A 20,308-nucleotide genomic window follows, 5' to 3' on the forward strand; every position below is an offset into this window, starting at 1 on the left:
TGTGGCGGCAGGGCTCAGCGCAGCCCCGGCCCCACCGTCGGGACGCGCCTGTCAGCGCTCCTCAGGTGGCCGAGCACCTCCCGGTCCTCGCACGTCCCGAGGGCTCCGTGCTTTCTTCCTCTCACCAAAACTCTGCCGGTCCGAGGCCACCGGTGGCTGACAGGCACCAGGGAAACCCCCGAAGTGACCCGCGGGCGGGCTCCTCGCCCGCCCCATCTCGCCCTGGGAGACTTCTCGGTTCCTCGTCGAGAAGCGGCTCCCCAGACCTCAACTCTGGAGGCAGTCGTGGGGCGTCATGCCCGCCTCGGGGTCGTCCCAGCGCCCTGTCCTTAAAGGAATCATCAGCCCCAGGCAACAGTTCTCGCATTGCTGTCCACGGGGCTGGAACGCGGGAAGCAGTGGCGGTGAGCAGCCGTCCCAAATCGGTCCCGGCCACTGGAGCACTCCGGGGACAGGGCGACCGTCGGGGCCCCTGGCGGGAGCGTTCCTCCGAACGGGAAGCCGCCTCGCCCGGTCAGTGAGTGTGGAATGCCGCTGCCGGAGGCTCCACTCCGCAAGGCTCTCTCAACGTGCCCTACGGCGGCAGTGGGCACGGGGTCTCGCAGGGCGGGCCGATGTCGGCGGCACGGACCTGCCTGTGCGACCCGCGCCCCCCACTTCTCCCCCTGGGGAGCCGGAAAGTCTACAGCCCAGTGGGCTCGGCCGCGCCGTTCCAACACGGTATCCCGGGGAGGCAACGAACGGAGGCCCAAGGGCAGCCATGGCCCATTGGAGCCAGGCAGGACAAGGCCGGGCAGAGTGACCGAAGCTTGCCCAGGGCTGCACACACCCCCAGCCCCCCCGCCTCAGCGCGGAGCGGGCGCGGTGGGTCCGGGCGTCCCCTGCCCTCTCCAAGCCGCCCGGCGTTATGAGTTGCGCGGAGCAGGTGCACCAGGAAAATGGGGACCGCGGCGGCTCAGGGATGAGGGAGCGGGGGTTGGGGTGAGCAGAGGGGGCGGGCGCTCCCGCGGAGCTCCCTCTCCTGCGGCCAGCTCCGCACCGCCCGCATGATCGCCGCGCCCCGTGAACAGAGAGCGGAGCGCTGCCTCTGAAGCCGGCGCCATCGCCCCAGGGGCCGCCCCGGGGGGAGCCCTGCTCCTCTAGCCGGGGGCTGCCGCCAGAAGGGGTCAGGCGGCGCATCTCTGCGGCTCCGGGCGGGGGCCCCTCCTGGGCCTCCCCCGGCACAGCAGCCGCGCAGGGGCGGTGCCGCTCTCTTCCCTGGGGCCGCCCGGTAGCCGGGCCCCCTCTTGGAGACCTCCATGCGCAACGCCAGGCCGGCGGTCGGGAGTGCCCCGCCGCCGCCGCCCGCTGTCGCTCGCCGGGGCCTCGACGGCGGCGGGGCCACCGCGAGGGCTGGTGCCGAGAGCCTTCCCTATCGCGGGGCCGCGCCGCCCGCCCCTTTCCGGCCCGGGCGGCGGCACGGAGGGCGGCGGGGAGCGGAGGGGCGCACGCGCGCCCGCACAGGGTCCGGCCCCGGGGAGAGGCGCGCGGCGGTTTGGGACGCGGAGGCGGCTCAGGACCGGGGCGAGTGCGGAAGGGGGGCGGCGCGGGGAGCGGGGGGGGGCTGCGGGCGGCGAGGCTGGGGAGCGGGGGGAACGGACACCCCTCCGTGCCCACCGAGGCGGCCCCCGGGCGCGGCAGCGCGCTCGGCCCCGCCGGGCGGTCTCCGGCGAGGGCAGTGGCGGCTCGGGCGCGCCTCGCTGCAGCCGGAGCCATTCATCCCCCCCGCCCCTCTGCAGCCCCTTTGTTCGGGCTGAGAGTAACGCCGTGAATTAAAAGAAATGACAATATTTCGTATCTGCTGGGACGGCCCGGAGAAGGGCCCTTGAGGCTGGCAAAAATCAGGCGGATCATTCATCGTGCCACCCCGCACCTGTGGGCTTGGCATTGAAAACCCCGCGGACCTCTTCCTATTCAACTTAATTATTCCCCGAAGGCGCACAATGGTTGAAATGGAGCAGGTTGGAGTCTGTTTATTGGTCGTAAATGTTTTTCTGAAGATCTTCTGAATCTCATTGTTAGCTCGTTGTTTGAGGCTGCCCTCTTTCTTTCAGACGAGAGTAGCCTTGGACTTTTCAATTTTCAATCGTAACATCTGCTTAATCGTACGGATCAAAATATGGAGACACAAAACATATGTAATGGTTGATTTGTTAAATCCTGGTAATGAGTTATTAACAAGGGAAAACAATAGGGCAGGATGGTGAGAGCCTTATGGTAACAGAGTCACTTTATGTAACGCCTGACGTTTCCCTTCTTGATAAATGGAACTAAGGTCTGAGCGCCAGGTGATAGCAAGAAAATCAATGTCTTTAGAGGCCGGCACCGAGACTTTTTTTCTATGTGAAAAATTAGGAGACATAAAATTTAATTGGCTGACCAGGGGAAAGCAGTGGTCTTAAGTTTAATTGCCAGTAGGCTCAGCGAGGGAGACAAAACAAGATTTGGGCCTGTTTGTTTGCTTGCATCCCAGCGCCGAGTCCAAGTGTATCGTTGAAAATGTGTTTTATTATAACACATGTCATGCTTTACAGTTCCCATATTGTGTAAAGACAATAGTTAATGGTACATTAAAGACAAGCAAACCATGCCAACACGTCTTGGACACATTGTAAGGGCCTCTCTCTTTGCTTGCTTTAGGCAGCTGCAGTCCAGGACCCAGAAGCACAAAAAGAACAAGTTTGAAATACCAGGTGCATCCGAGAGAACCACGACAGGGATTGATATGTTATAGCCCAGGACATGAACCTAGCAATAAAGATATCATTGCGATTGTTTGCGGCTTCCACGCCATGTAAAGCCGGAGGCGCCGGAGCAGGCTGCTTTCTGGCAGCAGAGGCTTTGCCTCCCCGGGCTCCCCCGGCGCCCTCCGCCAAACCCGAGCACCTGTTGGCCAGACCCCGGCCCCGTCGTGGGAATCGCCTCCCGCCCACGCTTCCAGGTCCCGGCAGCGCGGTTTGTTGTGGAGTTATTTAGGACCATTCCCACCGGCTGCGGGATGCTTTGGAAAGCGGGAGGTTTACCAGGGGACACTCAACTGGTGTTTGTTCGACCTCGCAGCTGGTACTCGGTGCCCAGCGAGAGATGCGTGAATGAAAGGAGGGATGAGATCCCGGGCTGGGGGAGGCTTCACGCCCCGCGTCTCGCCGGGCGCCCGCCCTACTGCCGGCAGATGAACGGCCTGGGAACCGCGGTGGGGCCGGTTCACAGTACCCAGGCAGCCCTGCCTGCGCACCGCGCTGCTCGGCGGGCACTCACAGCCCGCCTGGCTCCTCGCTGCCCGTGCTGGCCGACCGACTGCTGCCTCCAGCCCTGGGCTTCGGGTGGGGCTTCTCTTCTCTCTCTCTCTCTCTCTCTCTCTCTCTCTCTGTCTCTTTCTCTCTGTCTCTCTCTTTCTCTCTCTCTCTCTCTCTCTCTCTCTCTCTCGCTATACATATATATATATATATATATAAAAAATTATTATTTTCCCCCAACGGGTAACTGTCCATTTCAAACAATTCGATTCTCTTCTCCCTGGAGCATCTCGGGTGATACTGGTCCCGGCAGGACAGCATTGGCCCGCAAAATCAGAGCCCGCACCTCCCTCCTGGGAACCTGCAGGAAGCGAGACGCTTGCAAGCACCTCTAACAGCCCCCACCCCAAGTCGGGCTGTGGGTTTCCCCCTTCTATTTATTCTCTCCTGCCTCACTTTGCAGCCCCTAGCACCCGTGGGGGTGCGGGGCAAGAGTGGGGGCAGGGGGAGGAGCGAGCCAGTCCCAGGCTCGGCGTGTCTTCACCCGTGCCCCTGCGGTGCCGTCGGGGCAATGCTGTGGTGGGGGTCGGCCTTCTGATGAGCTGGTGCGGGTGACGGAGATTCCAGGAGGGAGGCAAAGACGCGGGGGAGGAGAGAGACAGCGGTAGAATGTAGCAGCGATCCCCTCGCTGACGGCTACGGGGGTAAGCGTCTGGAAGTGGGGACTGCGTCGCTATCAGTCCCGCCCGCCCCACGCTGCTCCTTACTGCATCCAGCCGTGTTCGCCACCAGCAAAACAACGCGCACCCACCCCCACATTCCAAAACTGCCGCAAAGGCTGCGGCCGGGCTTGCGGGACCAGCAAGGTCCTGCCGAGTCCCTGTGGGCCGGGGAGACCCGCAGAGGCGGTTTCCTCCTGCCTGGTGCTGCAGGACTCGGTGGCAGGAGCGCGGCGCTGGGGTGAATGGATGATGGGTCGGTCAAAAGGAGCTGTCAGTCTCTTTGAAGATTGCGTTTAAAGAGACTTGCCAAGTCAAGACGGGAGAGTGACAAGATAGAGACCCTGGTGTTTTACATGCGAAGGGCCGGCTCTTCCGCTTCATCTGCACCATACTAAAGGATGTGTTGAACCATTGAATCACAAAAAAAAAAAAAAAAAAAAAAAAGTGGCACGCCGAAGAAGAGGTGCCACATAACAATGATTGTAGTGTTTTAATTGTGGAGGACCACATCACCAAAGCCAATTGAGACGGACGGGGCTGTACACAGAAGGAAACGGTACAACACTTCCATAACTTATAATTAAGCTGAAGTCCGACTAACATTTGACTTTCTAATGAGTGTAATGAGATTACATGCCTGATGGAAGCATTTGTGCAAAAGCGACTTTCTGTGTTTAATGAGGTCCTAATACAGGACAAGATCGAATTATAGGTCGGCTCTTTTTCTGGCTCAAAGAGCCCCGTTTAAGTTCAATGACACCGATGCCGCCCGCTGCCGGACGGGGCGAGGCTAGCAGTCGGGCAGCCCGGCACGAAAAAGAGGCAAATAAATAATCAGAACTCCCTCCTCCTCAGCCCAAACCCCCGCCCCGGCCCAGCCTTGGCGTGTTTGTGTGGGTAAGTAGCTCCTCTAATTGCTATTGGAATAGATCCATGCCATCCACGCTAGGAAACTAAATGTGTCTAACTAGGTTAATGCAATTAGCATGCACGCAACATATTGCTCCCACTTTGCGGCAGCTTTGAAAAAAAAAAAAATTGAGAGAGAGGCAGAGATGTACAGTATGTGATGAGTAATAATTATACTTTGGCTCACCCGGGCCGTTCCCATCCGCTTGGGCACCGCACGGGGACAGCTCTGCTCCGACCGAGGGCCGGCCCGGGCATCTGGGGCTCTCCCGGGGGCCAAGCCGTCGGGCCTGAGCCGCGGGTACCACGGGAAAATCAGCACCTGCGGCGCTGGGACGAGACCCCAGCCTTATCCGTGGACCGTGTCGTCCCTCCTCCTGCTCTGCCGGTAGCACTTGCAGACCCCCGGCCCAGACAGCCCCTGCCGCCCCTTTCCATCGCCTCCGGGCAGGTGCAGCCCAGCCTCACCCACACACACACACCCACACAAACCCACACACCCCCTGAGCATCCAGGCACGCTGAGCTTGGGGTACCACAGGGGCTCTGCCACCAGTTGCACGATGGCTTTACCCTTCCATCCCCCCCACCCCTCCCCAGTGGCACCTCCAGGGTGAAGATGCGGGGCTGTTTCCCAGGCTTGCAGAAGGCGGGGGAGGGGGAAGCCTGGGCCATGCACCAGCAGGACCCAAATCTGCCCTGCCCGTAGCCTGGTTCCCCTCTCCCTGGAGCTTTTGGGAAGAGCTTTGTCCATTTTCCCCATAGTGCCCATCCTCGTGGCTGCGGGTCTAGGAGTACGAGGCATCGGTGGGGACATAAACACACAAACACACTCCATCGCAAGGTTGGTGTTTCGAGACCCCGGTCTTTTAGCTGGCAACCACAAGCAGAGCAGAAGCATTGAAAGGACGGGACCTCCTAGAGACAGACAAAGACATCAGTTGGAAGCACTTCAGGAAAGCACGTCAAAAGGGGTGGAGAGAAGGAGAAAGTGTGTCCCCCCAGCCGTCCCCATCCCTCCCTCGGCTGTATAAGAGCTGTCCGAGCCGGCGATGAGGCAGAGCGGGGCCAGCATCTGGATAGAGAGACTTTGGGTCTCCCCCCTGCCTACTTGGGACGGGGATCGGTCGTTCAATGCGGGGCTTCCTCAGGATGTGGCAGGGGGCTCGGCAGCTGCTTCTCACAAATACACTGCTCCACAAGGTACAATCCGGGTTTATTATTAACAAACACAGGAAGAGTCTCACGTGCGACAAATAAATTATTTTCACAGGTTCTGGCATTATTATTTTCCCCCAAAAACCCCCAAAAGGTGCTGGTGGAATTAGCCTATTGCATATCTTAAAAAAAATAAAAATCAAGATAAATTATATAAATTATATCTTCGAAACCAGATGATTCTACCTCATTGTCACTACTCCGTAATAAATAGATAAATAAAGCTGATTGCCTTAGAGTCTGAATCTTAAATTACATTTACAATATAAGTCTCTACATACAGCATGTACATAGTGGGGCAGGGGCCACTGGGGGCCACCCGCGTGGCGTCTCACGCCACGAAGTCGAAAGGAGGCTCATTCTCGATGTCGTTGAGGGAGGGTTTGTTGTTCACCTTCCGCGGGTCCTCGGGAGTCCACACTTTGGCTGTCCGGATGATGTTTTGTTCTTTAAGTTGTTTTTCATCAGTCCACGACAGGGAATGACCGGCCAGAGGTGGGAGTCCGTAGTCGGGGTCGCTCGGGGAGGGAGATCCTGGGGGACAGGGGATTATTGGAGAAGAGGAGGAGAAGGGCAAGGGGTTATCACTAGGAATGGTGCTCCTGTGGAGCCAGGCCAGGCCAGGCCGGGCCGGGGCTTGCCGCCACTTACTTGTGCCGCGGTGGCAGATGATGATTTTCTTGGGCTGACTAGGGCTCTCGCTACTGGCGCTGCGCAGCGGCAGGTCGGATTGCACCAGCTCGCTGAGGAAGTTGATGTAGCCGATGGCCAGGCGCAGCGTGTCCACCTTGGAGAGTCTCTTCTCGTAGGGCAGGGTGGGGATGTGCGAGCGCAGCCCCTCGAAGGCGTCGTTGATGGACTGCATCCGCCGTCGCTCCCGCACGTTGGCCGCTTGCCGGAGCTGCTGCAGCTCCGCCTCGGAGCGCACTCGCCGCCGCCGCTTAGCTGAGCTCAGCGCCTGCAGCGGCCCCCCCGGCGAGAGCAGCGCCGCGCCCGCCGCCCCGCAGCATTCGTAGGCGAAGCCGGGCGAGGCGGGCGACGGCGGGAAGGTGGTGGCCGGAGCTGAGCAGCGGTAGCCGTCCTCGGGGTCGCCGCTGTCGCGGTAGTACTCCTGAAGCTGCCGGCTGAGAAAGTCCACGTCCGGCTCCAGCAGCCCGTCGGTGGCCAGTGCGTCCCGCGAGGGCGGCTCGGGGAAGAAATCCTCCTCGTCGAAATAAGGAGGCGAGGAGAAGGAGTCCAGTCCCCCAGGGAAGTGCTCCAGCAGCACCGTCTCCATGCTTGCGCCCGGCCTCGGCGTGACGGGCTGGGACGGGCCGGGCCGCGACGGGGCGGGCAGCCCCGCGCCGGGACTGGTCCTTGCAGCCGCTCCTGCCGGCACCGCTGGCCAAGCCGCCCCGGCGGCGGTGTGGTCCCCCGCCCCTGCCCTGCCCTGCCCGCCCCGCCGCTGGGTGGCCGGGAGGCCAGGCGCTGCCGCCGCTCTCCGGGGAGGGGCTGGACCGGCTGGCGCGGCGGCCTGGCACGCGAGCCCCTTATAGCGACATCCTCGGGCGCGTGCCGCTGCCCGCCGCCGCCAGCCAATCAGCGCCCGCCGAGGGGTGGACACGGTGGCGGGGGGAGACGGACGGGACAGCCCCCCCAAACCTCCCCTTCGCGGAGGGACCCCGCGGGGCTCCTGCTGGGCGAGGGGCGGTGACAAGGTGAAGATCGAAGCAGGTGGGAAGGGTAAGGCCCGACGGTGTCTCCCGCCGCCCAGGGATGGGCCTCGAGCCGGCGGGATCGCTCTGCCCGGCGCTGCTCCGCAAGTCGGGCCAAACAGCCCCGCTCCGTTCCCGCATCCGCTGGTGGACGATAAGTGCGGGTTGGTTGGCAACGACAGGATGAGCCTCCCCTTGGGCTCACCTCCGTCGTACTTTTCTCGATCCCCCGGGTCCGGCAGAGCCGACGTGAGAGCGGACACCGGTAGGTAGGCGCTCTCGAGCATTACCGCAGAGCCTGGGTGGGACAGAATTCTAACATCAGAATAAATCTCGACAATTCCTGCCGCCGAGTCCCGCGTCAATTCCACCGCCTCGGGCCCTGTGGTATTTTTCCTTTCCCACCTTCTCAGGACGAGATGGGTTCGGCGGAGGCTCTGTTAATCATTCCCCAATCCGACTCTCACTGATTAAAGCCTTAGAACTTCCCACTAGGGTGAAATGGATTACCCGGCAGATTAGGGGCGGATTATCTCTGTCATTAGCGCTGCAATAGTTTGTCTGGCAGAGTCTGTCGAGGTTTATCGAAAGTGACTTTCCAGTGTGCCACCAGCACGGGCAGAGATCAAACCCCGAGTGGAAGCGTACCCCGCTCTATCAGCAGGGTAAGACAGGGCCAGCTCCGAGAGCGTAATAAATGACTCTGCTTCAAAGCGGCTGACAACGTTGTGATAACGGCAGGGAAACGCGTGAGTCACGGGAGGGAACAAAGAGCTTTGCAAGAGCCACTTCTTGGAAAGTCCTGCCTGCAGACGGGCCACGCGAAAAACAAGAAAAAATAACGCGGAGGGAAGGAGAAAACCTTGGCGCGAAGACACGAACACCCCACACGTTGCCAGGGGACCGCTGCCACCGTCCTAGGATTAGGAAACTGAGGGAATCTCACCATTAGGGGCGAGATGGGGATTGTGGCCTCGGGGAGCGCTCGGCCGTCCGGATGGATGGACTGCCCGCTGCCGGCATCACCACCTATGGAAAAGGTTTTCCATGTGTCCAGACTCCTGTTTCCATTCACTTCTGTTGTCCTTCAAGCCCGCCTCATGCACTGCTATCAAGAGTCAGGCTTCCGGGTGTCCACCCCGGCAGACTTTGGTCAGGTGCTGTGGGGTACCCTCGACACTACCGTTGCCCCGGCTAAGCCAGCACCACTTCTGCAGCCTACCCGATCCGGGCAGAGGCTCCAGCCTCCTCTGCTTTACTGGCCCATCTCCCCACAGGGGTGCGTTTCTTGTACTGGTTATCCTCAGGCTGGCCGCAGTACTCAGATACGGTCTTACTAGCGCCCTGAGAGGTTGTGGAGTCTCCTTCTTTGGAGACTTTCAAGACCAGTCTGGATGCATTTGTGTATGACCTGCCCTAGATGATCCTGCAGGAGGGTTGGACTCAATGATCTCTGGAGTTTCCTTCCAAACCCTACCATTCTATGATTTCACGAATGTGGGGAACAATCCCTCCTCTCGGTCTGCTAGGCTGTGACTGTGTCCATGCAGCCCAAAGATTCTGCTGCCATCCTGAGTGACCAGGGCACACGAATAACTCCCGCAGAGGTCTCTGACCACCAGCATTCCTAGTGGTGTGGACCGCTCGGAGGGGCAGGGAGCGCGGCGGGCAGGAGGCCCCTCAGTGTCCCAAGAGGTAGCTTGTCAGAGGCATTGCTTACCTCCGAAGCACTCTTCCCGAGCAGTCCCGTCCCACCGAACCCAGGCACACACTCGGCAGACCAGACACAGCTTCGGCATCAGACGGGAACCGCGGTGCTTGCCCACAGCGCGCCACGCTGTTCCCTTGCACCAGCAGCATCTCTTTGCGCTGGGAGTGTGCGTGTGTGTTTCGGTGGCGGTCCCGCAGCAGCAGGCAGTGAGGCTCTGGTGGGCGGGCAGGGACCTGCCTTGCCGACCCCTGATGCTGCTGTGAGGGTGGAGGCGCCGGGAGGGCCCACGACTGCCCCTTCATCCCCATTGCCCCCAGTAGCCACCGGCTCCGCCACAGCTGGTTCCACAGCCATCCGAGGAGTGGTTCAGGCTCAGCTGAGGCACACCTGGAGAGGGGTTTGTTCCTTTCCCACCGCTGCCTCGAGCACTGCGGCTGCAGCTGGAGAATCTCCGAAGGCAAAAAAGCCACCCTCTTCCCTCCCTGCCTGTCATAGCCTTATCCAGGATGAGTGTGACCGGAGAATGAGCGTTGCGTGTGAGGGCACCCTATCTAGAAGCGCAAGTATGTTTCATGTCGTACATGAAACTCGCTCGAATCCATGCCACTGTCATTCCTGTCCCAAAACACATGGAAAAAGAAGAACGCAAAGCCTTACATTCTAACAATGCTGATGGAATTTCGTTATCGTTATTTCCCCCACCCCCTGCCCACAGAGCTGGCGCTGTTCCCTTTCCTGCATGCCCAAGGGGTTACCACCCATGGAATGACGAGTCTTTGCTCCTACCACACTCCATCTGGACCTGGAAAGTTCAAAGTCGATGAGCAAACCGCGTCGAGTGTCCACTGTCACCACCGCACCCACTCGAGACAAACACACGGTCCCACAATGACCCACGGTTGGCATCGCAGCATTTCCCCTAGGTCAGCCAGACCCTGAGACAGGTACCAAGGAGGTGATGAAGCATCTTCCCGACGCCCGTGTCTGAGGGTCTCGGGCGGTGAATAGTAAGGAGAAGCACAGTCCCTGCTGTTGATCTAAGGACAGTATATGTCCAGAGATTCTGGGAGAGCTTTGTCCATTTATCATGCTCGGAACCTTTCCCCCCGCTCCTCTCCAAGGCCCGCTGTGCCCGCTTTGCCTTGGCACACGTTGGTATCTCACAGCTAGGGTGAGTGGTACAGCGCTAGACAATGAATGTCACACCGTGGAGGTAGCACAACAGCAGAGGGCCACAAAACTCAGACAGGTGGTCTGGGAAGCGAGTCTGCGTGGTCCGTCTGTCACTGCGAGGCAGGTCTGTCAAGAAGAACGGTCGTTTCGTTGAGGCAATGTGTGTCTCGCGGCCGCCCGGCAGCTCCCGGTGATGGGAGCGCAATGCGGGGAGAAGCAGAGGAGTATTTTGGGAACCCACTCTTTCCAAACTGCTGGGGACTCGAAGCTTTCGCGAAACGGTTCAAAACGAGCAGATTTTTGTAAAGCTTGCGAGCAGCCCCCCAGGGGAGGTGAACGATGCATTAAACTCGTCTCGCACAGCCCTACTTCCCCTGCCCCCGCGTAGCCGCGCTACGAAGGCGATTGACATCACTCCACTCGGCTCCGCGCAGCTCAGTACCCGCTGCCGTGCCCAACGGTTCCCGCACTATGCCGAGCTTAACCTTCGTCCCTGCGGCAGTGTTGCTGTTAAAGCAGTAAGACCTGCCTTTGAGAAACGAGTATGGGCCGTCTCCGAAGGAGCTACCTCAGGTGCGAGAAGACTCCTCTCGGGTTGCCCAAGACGTTACGAAAAGGAAACTTGCGAAAACCAGGAGCTAGGATCAGAGCAGCCCGGGCCACAGCAACGCAACTGGGCCAGCACTGCCTATGTCGTAAACTCCCTCCTTTGCAATATTTGTCCCTGATCGGGTGTTTCCCTGGGGGGTGTCTCACCAGTCGAGAGAGACAAAGGCGTGCTTACGGGAACGGCGCCTCCTCGCACCCATCTCCAGCAAAGAAAATGTATGACCAGCTCTTGACATTTCGTCATTTCAATTCCCGAGGGTAGGAACCGAGGAGACGGGGGACGACGACGAAGACACGATACCTCAAGGGGCACACCACCCTCCTTCCTGAGTCAATAACCACAAAGTTCAGGTGGCAGCTGGCAGCCACCTTAACGGGGACCGAGAGTAGCTAAAAGTCCAGAGACGGCACAAGACATGGGGCCAGGGCATGGCTACGTGCAAGACCTGGCCCGCCGGGCCCCACTGACTACTCTCGGTGCGTCCATGCAATGGCTCCCGCCAGAGTAATAAGGGAAGGGATGGCACCAAAGGGATCCGCAACACCCAGTCTCTCCTGCCTTGCTATCACAGTGATAGCTCCTGAAAGACACCGAGTTGAAGCCTGTCAACGGAAAGGAGTGGACCAGCGGGAGGGCCGTTCGTTATTCGTGTCGTAGAGGAGTCGTGCTTACGGGAACGGCACCTCCTCGCACCCATCTCCAGCAAAGAAAATGTATGACCAGCTGGGTGTCTTTCAGGAGCAGTTCCTCTCCCCAGCGGCGCTGCAAGGCGCGGGACACTCGGAGAGCATGGAGAGTAGGAGTTACTGGCTCTCTGTCCTCGTTTGCCGGCGCTGATCACTGCGGCTCATGTCTGATGAACGGGGCAAAGGCGGTATTGGCATCTCCCGGGAGTCTGCTCCTACTCCTACAAGCACCTTTGTAACCGCACACTCATCCCTGGCTGCCTTAGCTGCTGCCCAGCCCCGGCGGTGAGAAGCAGACGATTTTTTCTAGCTACCATGGCTGATCCAATGCCGTGAAACGACTGGCGCGGAAAGGCAAGCATGGAGAGTTCCTCTTTCCTCTATGAAGGCGATATCCAGTATTCTTATCCAGTCTTCACCTCCTCGCTGTCGTGTTTGGTTGAACAAGGGGGCTGGGGTCCATAAAGCCACACTGGGACAAATACCGTGTGTGGCCGTTTTCCCCTCAAGGTCACATAACCCACCAGCTCACCCACTGGTACCCCTCAGTGTCCTGTACTAATTCAGACATGCACTGTTTGATACAGAAAGGAGACTTTTGAAAGACTGGACCAGAGTTGGCCCAATATCTATGGAGTCAGTACTCTATCAGGACAGGACTAAACTCCCACCCTCCTCAAACTCTACTGCAATTCCCGATTTGAGACGGCACTTCATTCAATTGAAATATATAGCACCTACTTAGGTCTTTATACCATTGAAAGCAAAAGCTGACCTTTGCTCAGCGCAGCCTTGGGGAATGGTGTGTTTCTTGGTAAAAAAAAAAAATAAATTACACAACTTTCCTGCTCCAGAGAAGAAGGGAGGAGACCCACAAGCTTCGCTTAGGAGTCAGGGAGCCTTACCGCCCGCCTGGTACCGGGCAGGTCTGTGCCCTGCCAGGCACTGGAGGGCGAAAACCGCTTTGCAGAGAGATCTGCAACAGCTAACAAGCCTCCGCAGCCCTCTCCGTCTCATGGCTGTGTTCCACAGCACTCCCCGACCATGTATCCAGAACATTCCTGGTACCCAGAGGCAGGTGCCCGGGACCCGTGATGCTCCCTGGAGCAGGGACTTGGCCCTGGGGAATGCGGAAGAAGCGGAGCCCGCCGCTTCCCCCGCCGCCACGTGAGGCTCATAAATAAGGAGGGGAGAAGCACTCCCTCCCGCCTCGGTGCCGCTACCGGGACGAGTGCAGCGCGGCAGGGCGTCGGCCGTACAAAGGCGGCGGGGTGGCCCTGGGCCCTCGTCCGCCCGCCCGGCAGAGGAGGAGGCACCTGCAGCCGGGGTCGGTCTGGCTGCGCGCACTCCCCTCCGAGCTGGTACCTGGGCGCTGGGCTGGTAATGCACCATAAAGAGTCTCTTTCAGGCTCTTTCAAGCCGAGATCGCGGAGGTCACTGTGCCTACAAACCCCCCTCTGTCGGCCGTTCGGGACGGGGTGCCAGCGCTGCAAGCTGGAGAGCAGGCACAGCCCATGGGAATCCCAACACTTGTGCCGCTGGCTCCCCCGGCCCGCCCGCTCCCCCCGCTCCCCGTCCCGAGGAGCCGCTGAATGTAACAAATGAGCTGCAATCGATCTGCGGGCACGGGGGAAAATCAAATTATATGGTGCGGCTGGGCGGCCGCGGCCGGACGAAGGTGCGGGCGGCGAGCAGCGGCTCTCCTCCGCTCCAGCGCTTCCTGCAGCTCCTGTTCTCGCTGCCGGCGGAGAGCGGCTGGTACAGAGGAGCGACCACCGATGGCAAAGCACCTGAGGGGGGGAGGAGGGGGGATACGGGACGGAGGGCTGTAGCAAGGTTGTGCATCAAAGGAGTAGTGTGACCAATAGGACAGGGAAGTAATTGTGCACTGTACTCGGCACTGGTGGGGCCACACCTTGAGCCCTGGGTTCTGTTTCGGGCCCCTCACTCCAAGCAGGACATGGAGATGATGGAAAGTGTCCAGAGAAAGGCAATAAAGCTGATGAAGGGTCTGGAAAATAGGGCTGGTGAGGAGCAGCTGAGAGAACTGGGGTTATTCAGACTGGAGAAAAGGAGGCTGAGTGGAACCTGGATCTCTACAACTGCCGTGAAAGGAGGCTGAAGCCAGGTGGCTGTTGGTCTCTTCTTACTAGTAACAAGTGACAGGACGACAGAAAATGGCCTCAGGCTGTCCCAGACAAGGTTTAGCCTGGAGACCAGAAGAAACTTCTTCCCTGAAAGGGTTCTTAACCACTGGAACAGGCTACCCAGGAATCTCCACGTCTGGAGGTGTTTCAGAGGCAGAGATATGGTGCTGAGGGACATGGTTTAAGCACCAGCCTCGGCAGAGTTAGAGAATGATTGAACGCTATGATTTTAAAGGTCCTTTTCAATTGAAAACATACTATGATCAAAGATCTTTCCTTCTTTCCTGGTGCCGCTTTCAGCTCTCCTCCTGAACTGCTTTTCCGCGCCTGGGGCTGGCCAAGGAAAGCAGCGGCTTCCCGGCACCGGTGCCGCGGTGGCTGCCCCGCACCTGCGGAGCCACGGGGGCTCACCGATCTGGGAAGAGGAGTGCTGCGCACCCTCCAGTCTTGGACGGGCAGCACCAGTAGAAGGGGCAGGTTATGAGCAGCCGAGCTTCAGACAGCGAGCTCGTACCTGAGCCCTTTTCTGCCTCCCAGCCCAGCTGAGCCGTGCGTGTGCGGATGGCCCCATTTGGGAAAGCCCCGCGCAGGGCCGGTGGTTGTCTGTGGGTCCATGGGAATCTGGCCACTTGTGCCGGCCGCAGCAGGGAGGGGGCTGTGCTTCCTTTACAAAAAGAGACACAATTAAGCAAAATGCTCAATGAACGTTATAAATGATGTGCAATCGCCTTGCAGATTGCTTAGCAAATCAAATTATATGGTTGCTCGCGGATGATTTCTATGGCTTTAAAACGCAAACAGGTACTTTCTGAATTTGGGGGGGAGGCGTGGTGGTGTTGTTGGTGTCTTGTTTTTTTTAGGGGGAAAAAAAAGGAGAGGAAAAAAGCAGCAAACCTCAGTGCTTTAAACATTGCGGAGCAATGCCACACGCTGAAAGGCGGCTGTGTGAATATTCACGTTCTCCTTTGTTCGCCCCTCAAATTCACAATGGCCCAGGGAGGGCACGTTCGCTGCACTCTTGTAAATTTACCAATCTTTGACTAAAACCGCCAGGCACCTGCTTGGCAAAGCACAAAGCTACCCACTTTTCCACCAACAATTTACTGTTTCATCAGCTTCTAAACTAGTCTGACAATCACGGAATCACAGAATCGTTTCGGTTGGAAAAGACCTTGAAGATCATCGAGTCCAACCATTCTCTAACCCCACCAAGGCCGGTGCTGAACCATGTCCCTCAGCACCACATCTCTGTCTCGCTGAAACTTCACCAGGGATAAGAATTCAACCACCTCCCTGGGGAGCCTGTTCCAGTGATGGAGAACTCTTTCACGGAAAAAGTTTCTTCTAATCTCCAACCTAAATCTCCCCCGGTGCAACTTGAAGATATTTCCTGTCGTCCTTATCAATAAAAGGCCTCAAAGCTATTATTATGCATATCAATACACACACACACACATATAGCCCAAAGGTAATATCGCTGAAATCAAGGGAATGGCCGAGTTCAAGGCTCTATTGGCCGTGGAGGGGCAGGGCCGCGGCTGGCACAATTCTCCTACGAGAACGGTCCAGGTGGAAGATGGCAGGGCCGGGCCGGGCCGAGCCCGTCCGGGGTCCTTCCGGCCGGCCCGGGGCCAGGGGAGTTCAGGGGAAAAGGCCGGGTGGTGCGGGGTGAGCGCTGGTTTGGCTGGACAGGGAGTGCGCAGTGACTCCTTTGAGGGCATTGCGGCAGAATGAAACAAACTCAACAGGCTTTCCATAGGGAACAAGCTCCTAAAGGTGCTGTGATCTCCGGAGAAGGCGCAGGCAACCTGGGAGCAGGGACTGGCTCCCATGGGCTGTCTGCAACCCTGGAGGCATCTCCCAGCTGCGGCAAGCCCCACCCGGAGCCACTTGCCCACCGCAGTACTGGCTCCGGGTACTCGTGTGTGCTCCTCCCGGGAGGGTGGTGAACAAGGCCACTGCAGCTGAGCAGTGGGCAGCACGCACCTTTGATAAGGAGCCTCCTACTCTTCAATACAAAAGCCTGCTCTCTCTACAACTACTTGAAAGGAGGTCGGAGCCAGGTGGGAGTCAGACTCTCTTCTCCCTAGTAACATGTGATAAGAGGACAGGAAGTGGTCTCAAGTTGCACCAGGGAAGTTTTGAGTTGGAGATTAGAAGAAACTTCTCTGAGAGGATTCTCAATCACTAGAACAGGGTTCCCAGAGAGGTGGCTAAGTCCTGTTCCTGGAGATGTTTCAAAGAGGCAGAGATGTGGAGCTGAGGGACATGGTTTAGTACCAGTCTTGGTAGAGCTAGAGAATGCTTGGATTTGATGGTCTTCAAGGTCTTTTCTAACCAAAATGATTCTGTGACTCATGGGGAGATGGAATGGTTCCTTGAGACCAGGTCCTGACAGCCCTGATCCAGAGCAACCTTCATGAAAAATTCTGCAGGACCATCCCTGTAACAGTCAAGGGCAAGCCGAAAACTAGGCAGGTAACTCTTTTGCCAGTGACAGGCTGTGCAGCTCTAGAAAGGGTACCAAGGCTCCCTGACACCAGCTGGCAGGGGGTGCTGTGACTTGGCTTTAGCCATTTTATTCCTGACAATTCCCAGTGACTGTTATCCCAAGGCATAGCATCAGTTTTCTGTTCCAGTAAATAACACATTGCATCATCTTTTCCATAAATATACCCAGTGCTAGAGCAAACAGAAATGAGGTTTTCCAGTCATTGATCCTTTTTGTGGGCTAGAGACTCCTGCTTTCTAACCTCCTCACTTGATTTCCTCCTCCTTGGTTTATGCCTATTTCTTCTCATGTGAATGTGGCTTTCCATGGAAGACCTTAGTCTCCACAGGATTTTCCCTCAGATTTATGTACAGTCATCATGTTCCTTCCCAGTTCTCATTTTGCCGGGGCAAGCAAATCAAGCTTGGGATTAGACTCCCTGTTTTTTGCCACTCCAATCACCTTTCTCTGCCCTTTTCTCTATCTGAATCAACCTACTGGGCCAACCAGAAATGGAACTCTACAAAGTCATCCAGAGGAGTTCTCACAGCTCCTTGGAGAATGTCATCAACATTTGCCTTTCTGCCCAAGCCCCTCACTTCATACTGCAAGGGTTGTATTTACCCTCCTCATGGCCATGTTCCATGAAGTAGTGTCCCAAGGTCTTTTTCATCCTCTATCTGGCAAGGACTACTCAGACTGCATATGTTCTCACCATACATCCCAAGTGCGTGACCTCTGAACACTGGATGTCATTCCTTCCTGCCACTCTGGTACTTGCAGTCCCAGGCTTCCTCCTGATGATTTTCAAACCTCTTCCATGATGGGATGCCCTTCCTGCTCTGTGACTTTGTCAGATATTGTTAGCAGAATCTTTCTTCTGTTCTGAAACCACTAATGAAAATGTTCCATTGAGTCCATAGGAGATGTCTCTATCTTGAATCATGGCTTAGGTCCACCCAGTTTCTTTCACAGGCCTGTAACGGCTCAGAGACTTATTTTTCAAGACATAGTTCCTGTGCGTCTAGACCTCTTGGTGCATTTCCCTCTGCCTCTCTAATAGCTTTTAGAATTCAAACAAAAATTTTATTAAAATTAGTAGATATTGCTCAGTAGAGCTGGGGTTTAAATGAATGATTCTTGTCTTGAAAGAGATACAAGACTTAGAGATGCAGGTAAGATTTAAAAGCACCTCAGAGGACCACGTTACTCAAGAATATCTCTTCTGGCTCCACAAGAGTCTCTCCTGAGGATACAGCCTGTATTGTTAATGTTTTGCTGAACAGCCTTAGCTGTAATATTGACATGCAAACTATCTTGATGACTTTTAACTAGGAAGAGCTGACCTGCCATGGTTTTTCAGTCCCAGGAAAGGATCTCCTGTGGAGATCAGTCACCTCCAGCTTCTAAGTGCATTTTGTTTTTTCTGCAGCCCTTGAAAACTTTGCATTTATTGGTTCCTTGCTGAGCCTGCTGGCTTGCCCTGGCATTCTATGCTGATCACTCACCTCTCACCATACTAAGAGCCTTGGGGCTGGGTGCCCAGTACCTTCAATTTCGGAATTGCAAAACCACATCTCTGTATCCAGTTAGCCCTGAGGCTTTTATCTTTGTGGTGAATTATTAACCAAGTCAGGGACATGAAAAACATCTACACAAGGAGATGCTGCATGTTCTGTGGAAGTTGTCCACACATGAAAAGTACTGTTCTAGCTAAGCTGGTAGCTCTTCTATGCTCATCTTCCAGTAGGCATGGGAGAACATTGCTCATTCCACTCTATGAGAATCTTTCTTACAGTGAGGATTGCTTTCATGTCTCCTCTTAGTGACCTCTTCCCAAGACTAAGCAAATCCGTACCCCTTCAGCACGCACATTTCAAACATCTTAGTTTTGCTGTTCGCTGCTGACTTCCCTGTAGCTTTCTTTCAAGTGCAGTGTCCAAAAGCAGACACTACTTAGACTAAGCCTCACCAGTGCCAAGTAGAGCAGAATAATTAGCTCAGTGTTTTACCCAAAACACTGCTGCTAATATATCCCCAAATTACATTTGTTTTTCTGCACAGGTTTTATCCCTCTTTACACAGCACCAGGTTAACAACAACCAGTGGATTCATTCCTGAACTATTGCTGCCTTATCAGGTATTTCTCTATTCTCAACCGATAGATTTGATCTGTCTTTTGTCCCAGGACTACATTTTGTACTTGTCTTTATAACAGTGCAGCTTATTGATTTCAGGCAAGCTCTCCAATCTGTGAAGATCAATGTGAGTCTTGATCTTGCTCTCTGAATCACCCTCTCCCCATCCGTGCTCTCAGGAGTTGAATTAACTCCTCCTTTTTCTGGCAGCCTGTTTATTGTTGAAAACATCAGGGCTACAACAGATGCCTGCAGGACCCCACTTGGAACTTCCAGCTTTGACACTGAACCGTGGATGAATGCTTTGGTGCTAGGTTAAGGGTTGCACTTGATGATCTTAAAGGTCTTTTCCAACCTAAGTGGAAAGACCTAGCCTAAGACCATTTCATTTACAAACCACAATGTGTTTTTGCTGATAAGAAGAAGGTTTGTGGCACTAACTAAACCATCACATACCACAGCTACCTCTTCTTATGCTTGGCTAGTTGGGCCTTCAAATAAGGACACTGAATTAATTTGAAGTGATATGTGCTTGATTAATCCATGTTGATATGTTCTCCTGCCTTCTTATCACTTATGTGCTTACAAATTGATTAATAATTGACTCTCATTATCATGGTTGTGCTGATGGATTTATACTTCCCAGGATGCTCTTTGCTCCTTCCCCCCCCCCCCCCCCAGCTTGTCAACACATGCCTCTGGCATCAATGTCCTCAAGCAAGTCACTTAGGGTGTGAGTCATCATTGCCTTTAACTTCAGCCAGTCAAAAGCTGGATACTAATTAGGAAAGAGATTCAGTTCCTTGCACACAGAAGTATGAAAGGCATGGTCTGGTATCACAGTAAATAGTAGGATATGAGATCCAAAACATTTCTCAGGGCTCACAGGTATGACACAAGACCCCCAAGGGACCTATACTTTTCTGGAAGCGCAGCTGGATCTTTCATCCAGTCTGTCTACGTGGAATTCATAGATTCACAGAATTGTTAAAGTTGGAAGAGACCTTAAAGATCATCCAGTTCCACCCCCCCTGCCATGAGCAGGGACACCTTCCACTAGATCAGGTCACTCAAGGCCTCATCCAACCTGGCCTTGAAAACCTTCAGAGAGGAGGCATCCACAACCTCCATGGGCAACCTGTTCCAGTGTCTCACCATGCTCACTGGAAAGAATTTCTGTCCAATGTCCAGTCTAAATCTGCCCTCTTCCAGCTTCAATACACAACCCCCCCCCCCCCCCCCCCCCCCATCTTGTCACTACAAGCCTTTGTAAAAAATCTATCCCCAGCTTTCTTGTAGCCCCTTTCAGGTATTGAAAGGTTGCTCCAAGGTCTCCCTGGAGCCTCCTCTTCTCGAGGCTGGGCTGCCCCAACTCTCTTGGCCTGCCCCCACTGGGGAGGTTCTTCGGCCCTCTGATTATCTTTATTGCTTCTTCTGGACCTGCTCCAGCAGTCGATGTCCCTCTTATGCTGAGGGCATCAGAACTGGATGCAGTGCTCCAGGTGGGGTGTCAGGAGAGCAGAGGGGCAGAATCA

General features: G+C 56.1%; 1 protein-coding gene and 1 long non-coding RNA gene across 2 annotated transcripts; one reads left to right on the top strand and one right to left on the bottom strand.

The window, feature by feature from the left end:
• The first annotated feature begins 1,635 nt into the window (after positions 1–1,635).
• Positions 1,636–3,327, top strand: LOC135185812 (uncharacterized). Its single transcript, XR_010306629.1, has 2 exons — positions 1,636–2,000; positions 2,680–3,327. It is a non-coding gene; the product is annotated as an uncharacterized LOC135185812 (long non-coding RNA).
• Positions 3,328–6,023: 2,696 nt separating this feature from the next.
• On the bottom strand, positions 6,024–7,491 carry PTF1A (pancreas associated transcription factor 1a). The gene is made up of 2 exons (XM_064162942.1): positions 6,775–7,491; positions 6,024–6,657 (listed from the first exon to the last, which is right to left on the bottom strand). Exons 1-2 carry the CDS (start codon positions 7,397–7,399, stop codon positions 6,455–6,457), a joined length of 828 nt encoding a protein of 275 aa, XP_064019012.1. The 5' UTR covers positions 7,400–7,491; the 3' UTR covers positions 6,024–6,454.
• Positions 7,492–20,308: the final 12,817 nt, after the last annotated feature.

Source organism: Pogoniulus pusillus, chromosome 23, assembly GCF_015220805.1.
Source record: "Pogoniulus pusillus isolate bPogPus1 chromosome 23, bPogPus1.pri, whole genome shotgun sequence".
Taxonomy (NCBI): domain Eukaryota; kingdom Metazoa; phylum Chordata; class Aves; order Piciformes; family Lybiidae; genus Pogoniulus; species Pogoniulus pusillus.

What these genes read in the sequence shown, in the direction of transcription:
- PTF1A (XM_064162942.1), bottom strand. Translation starts at nt 7,399, where the DNA reads ATGGAGACGGTGCTGCTGGAGCACTTCCCTGGGGGACTGGACTCCTTC. An exon ending in CATCTGCCACCGCGGCACAA is followed by an intron (nt 6,658 to 6,774) that starts GTAAGTGGCGGC and finishes CCTGTCCCCCAG; the next exon opens with GATCTCCCTCCCCGAGCGAC.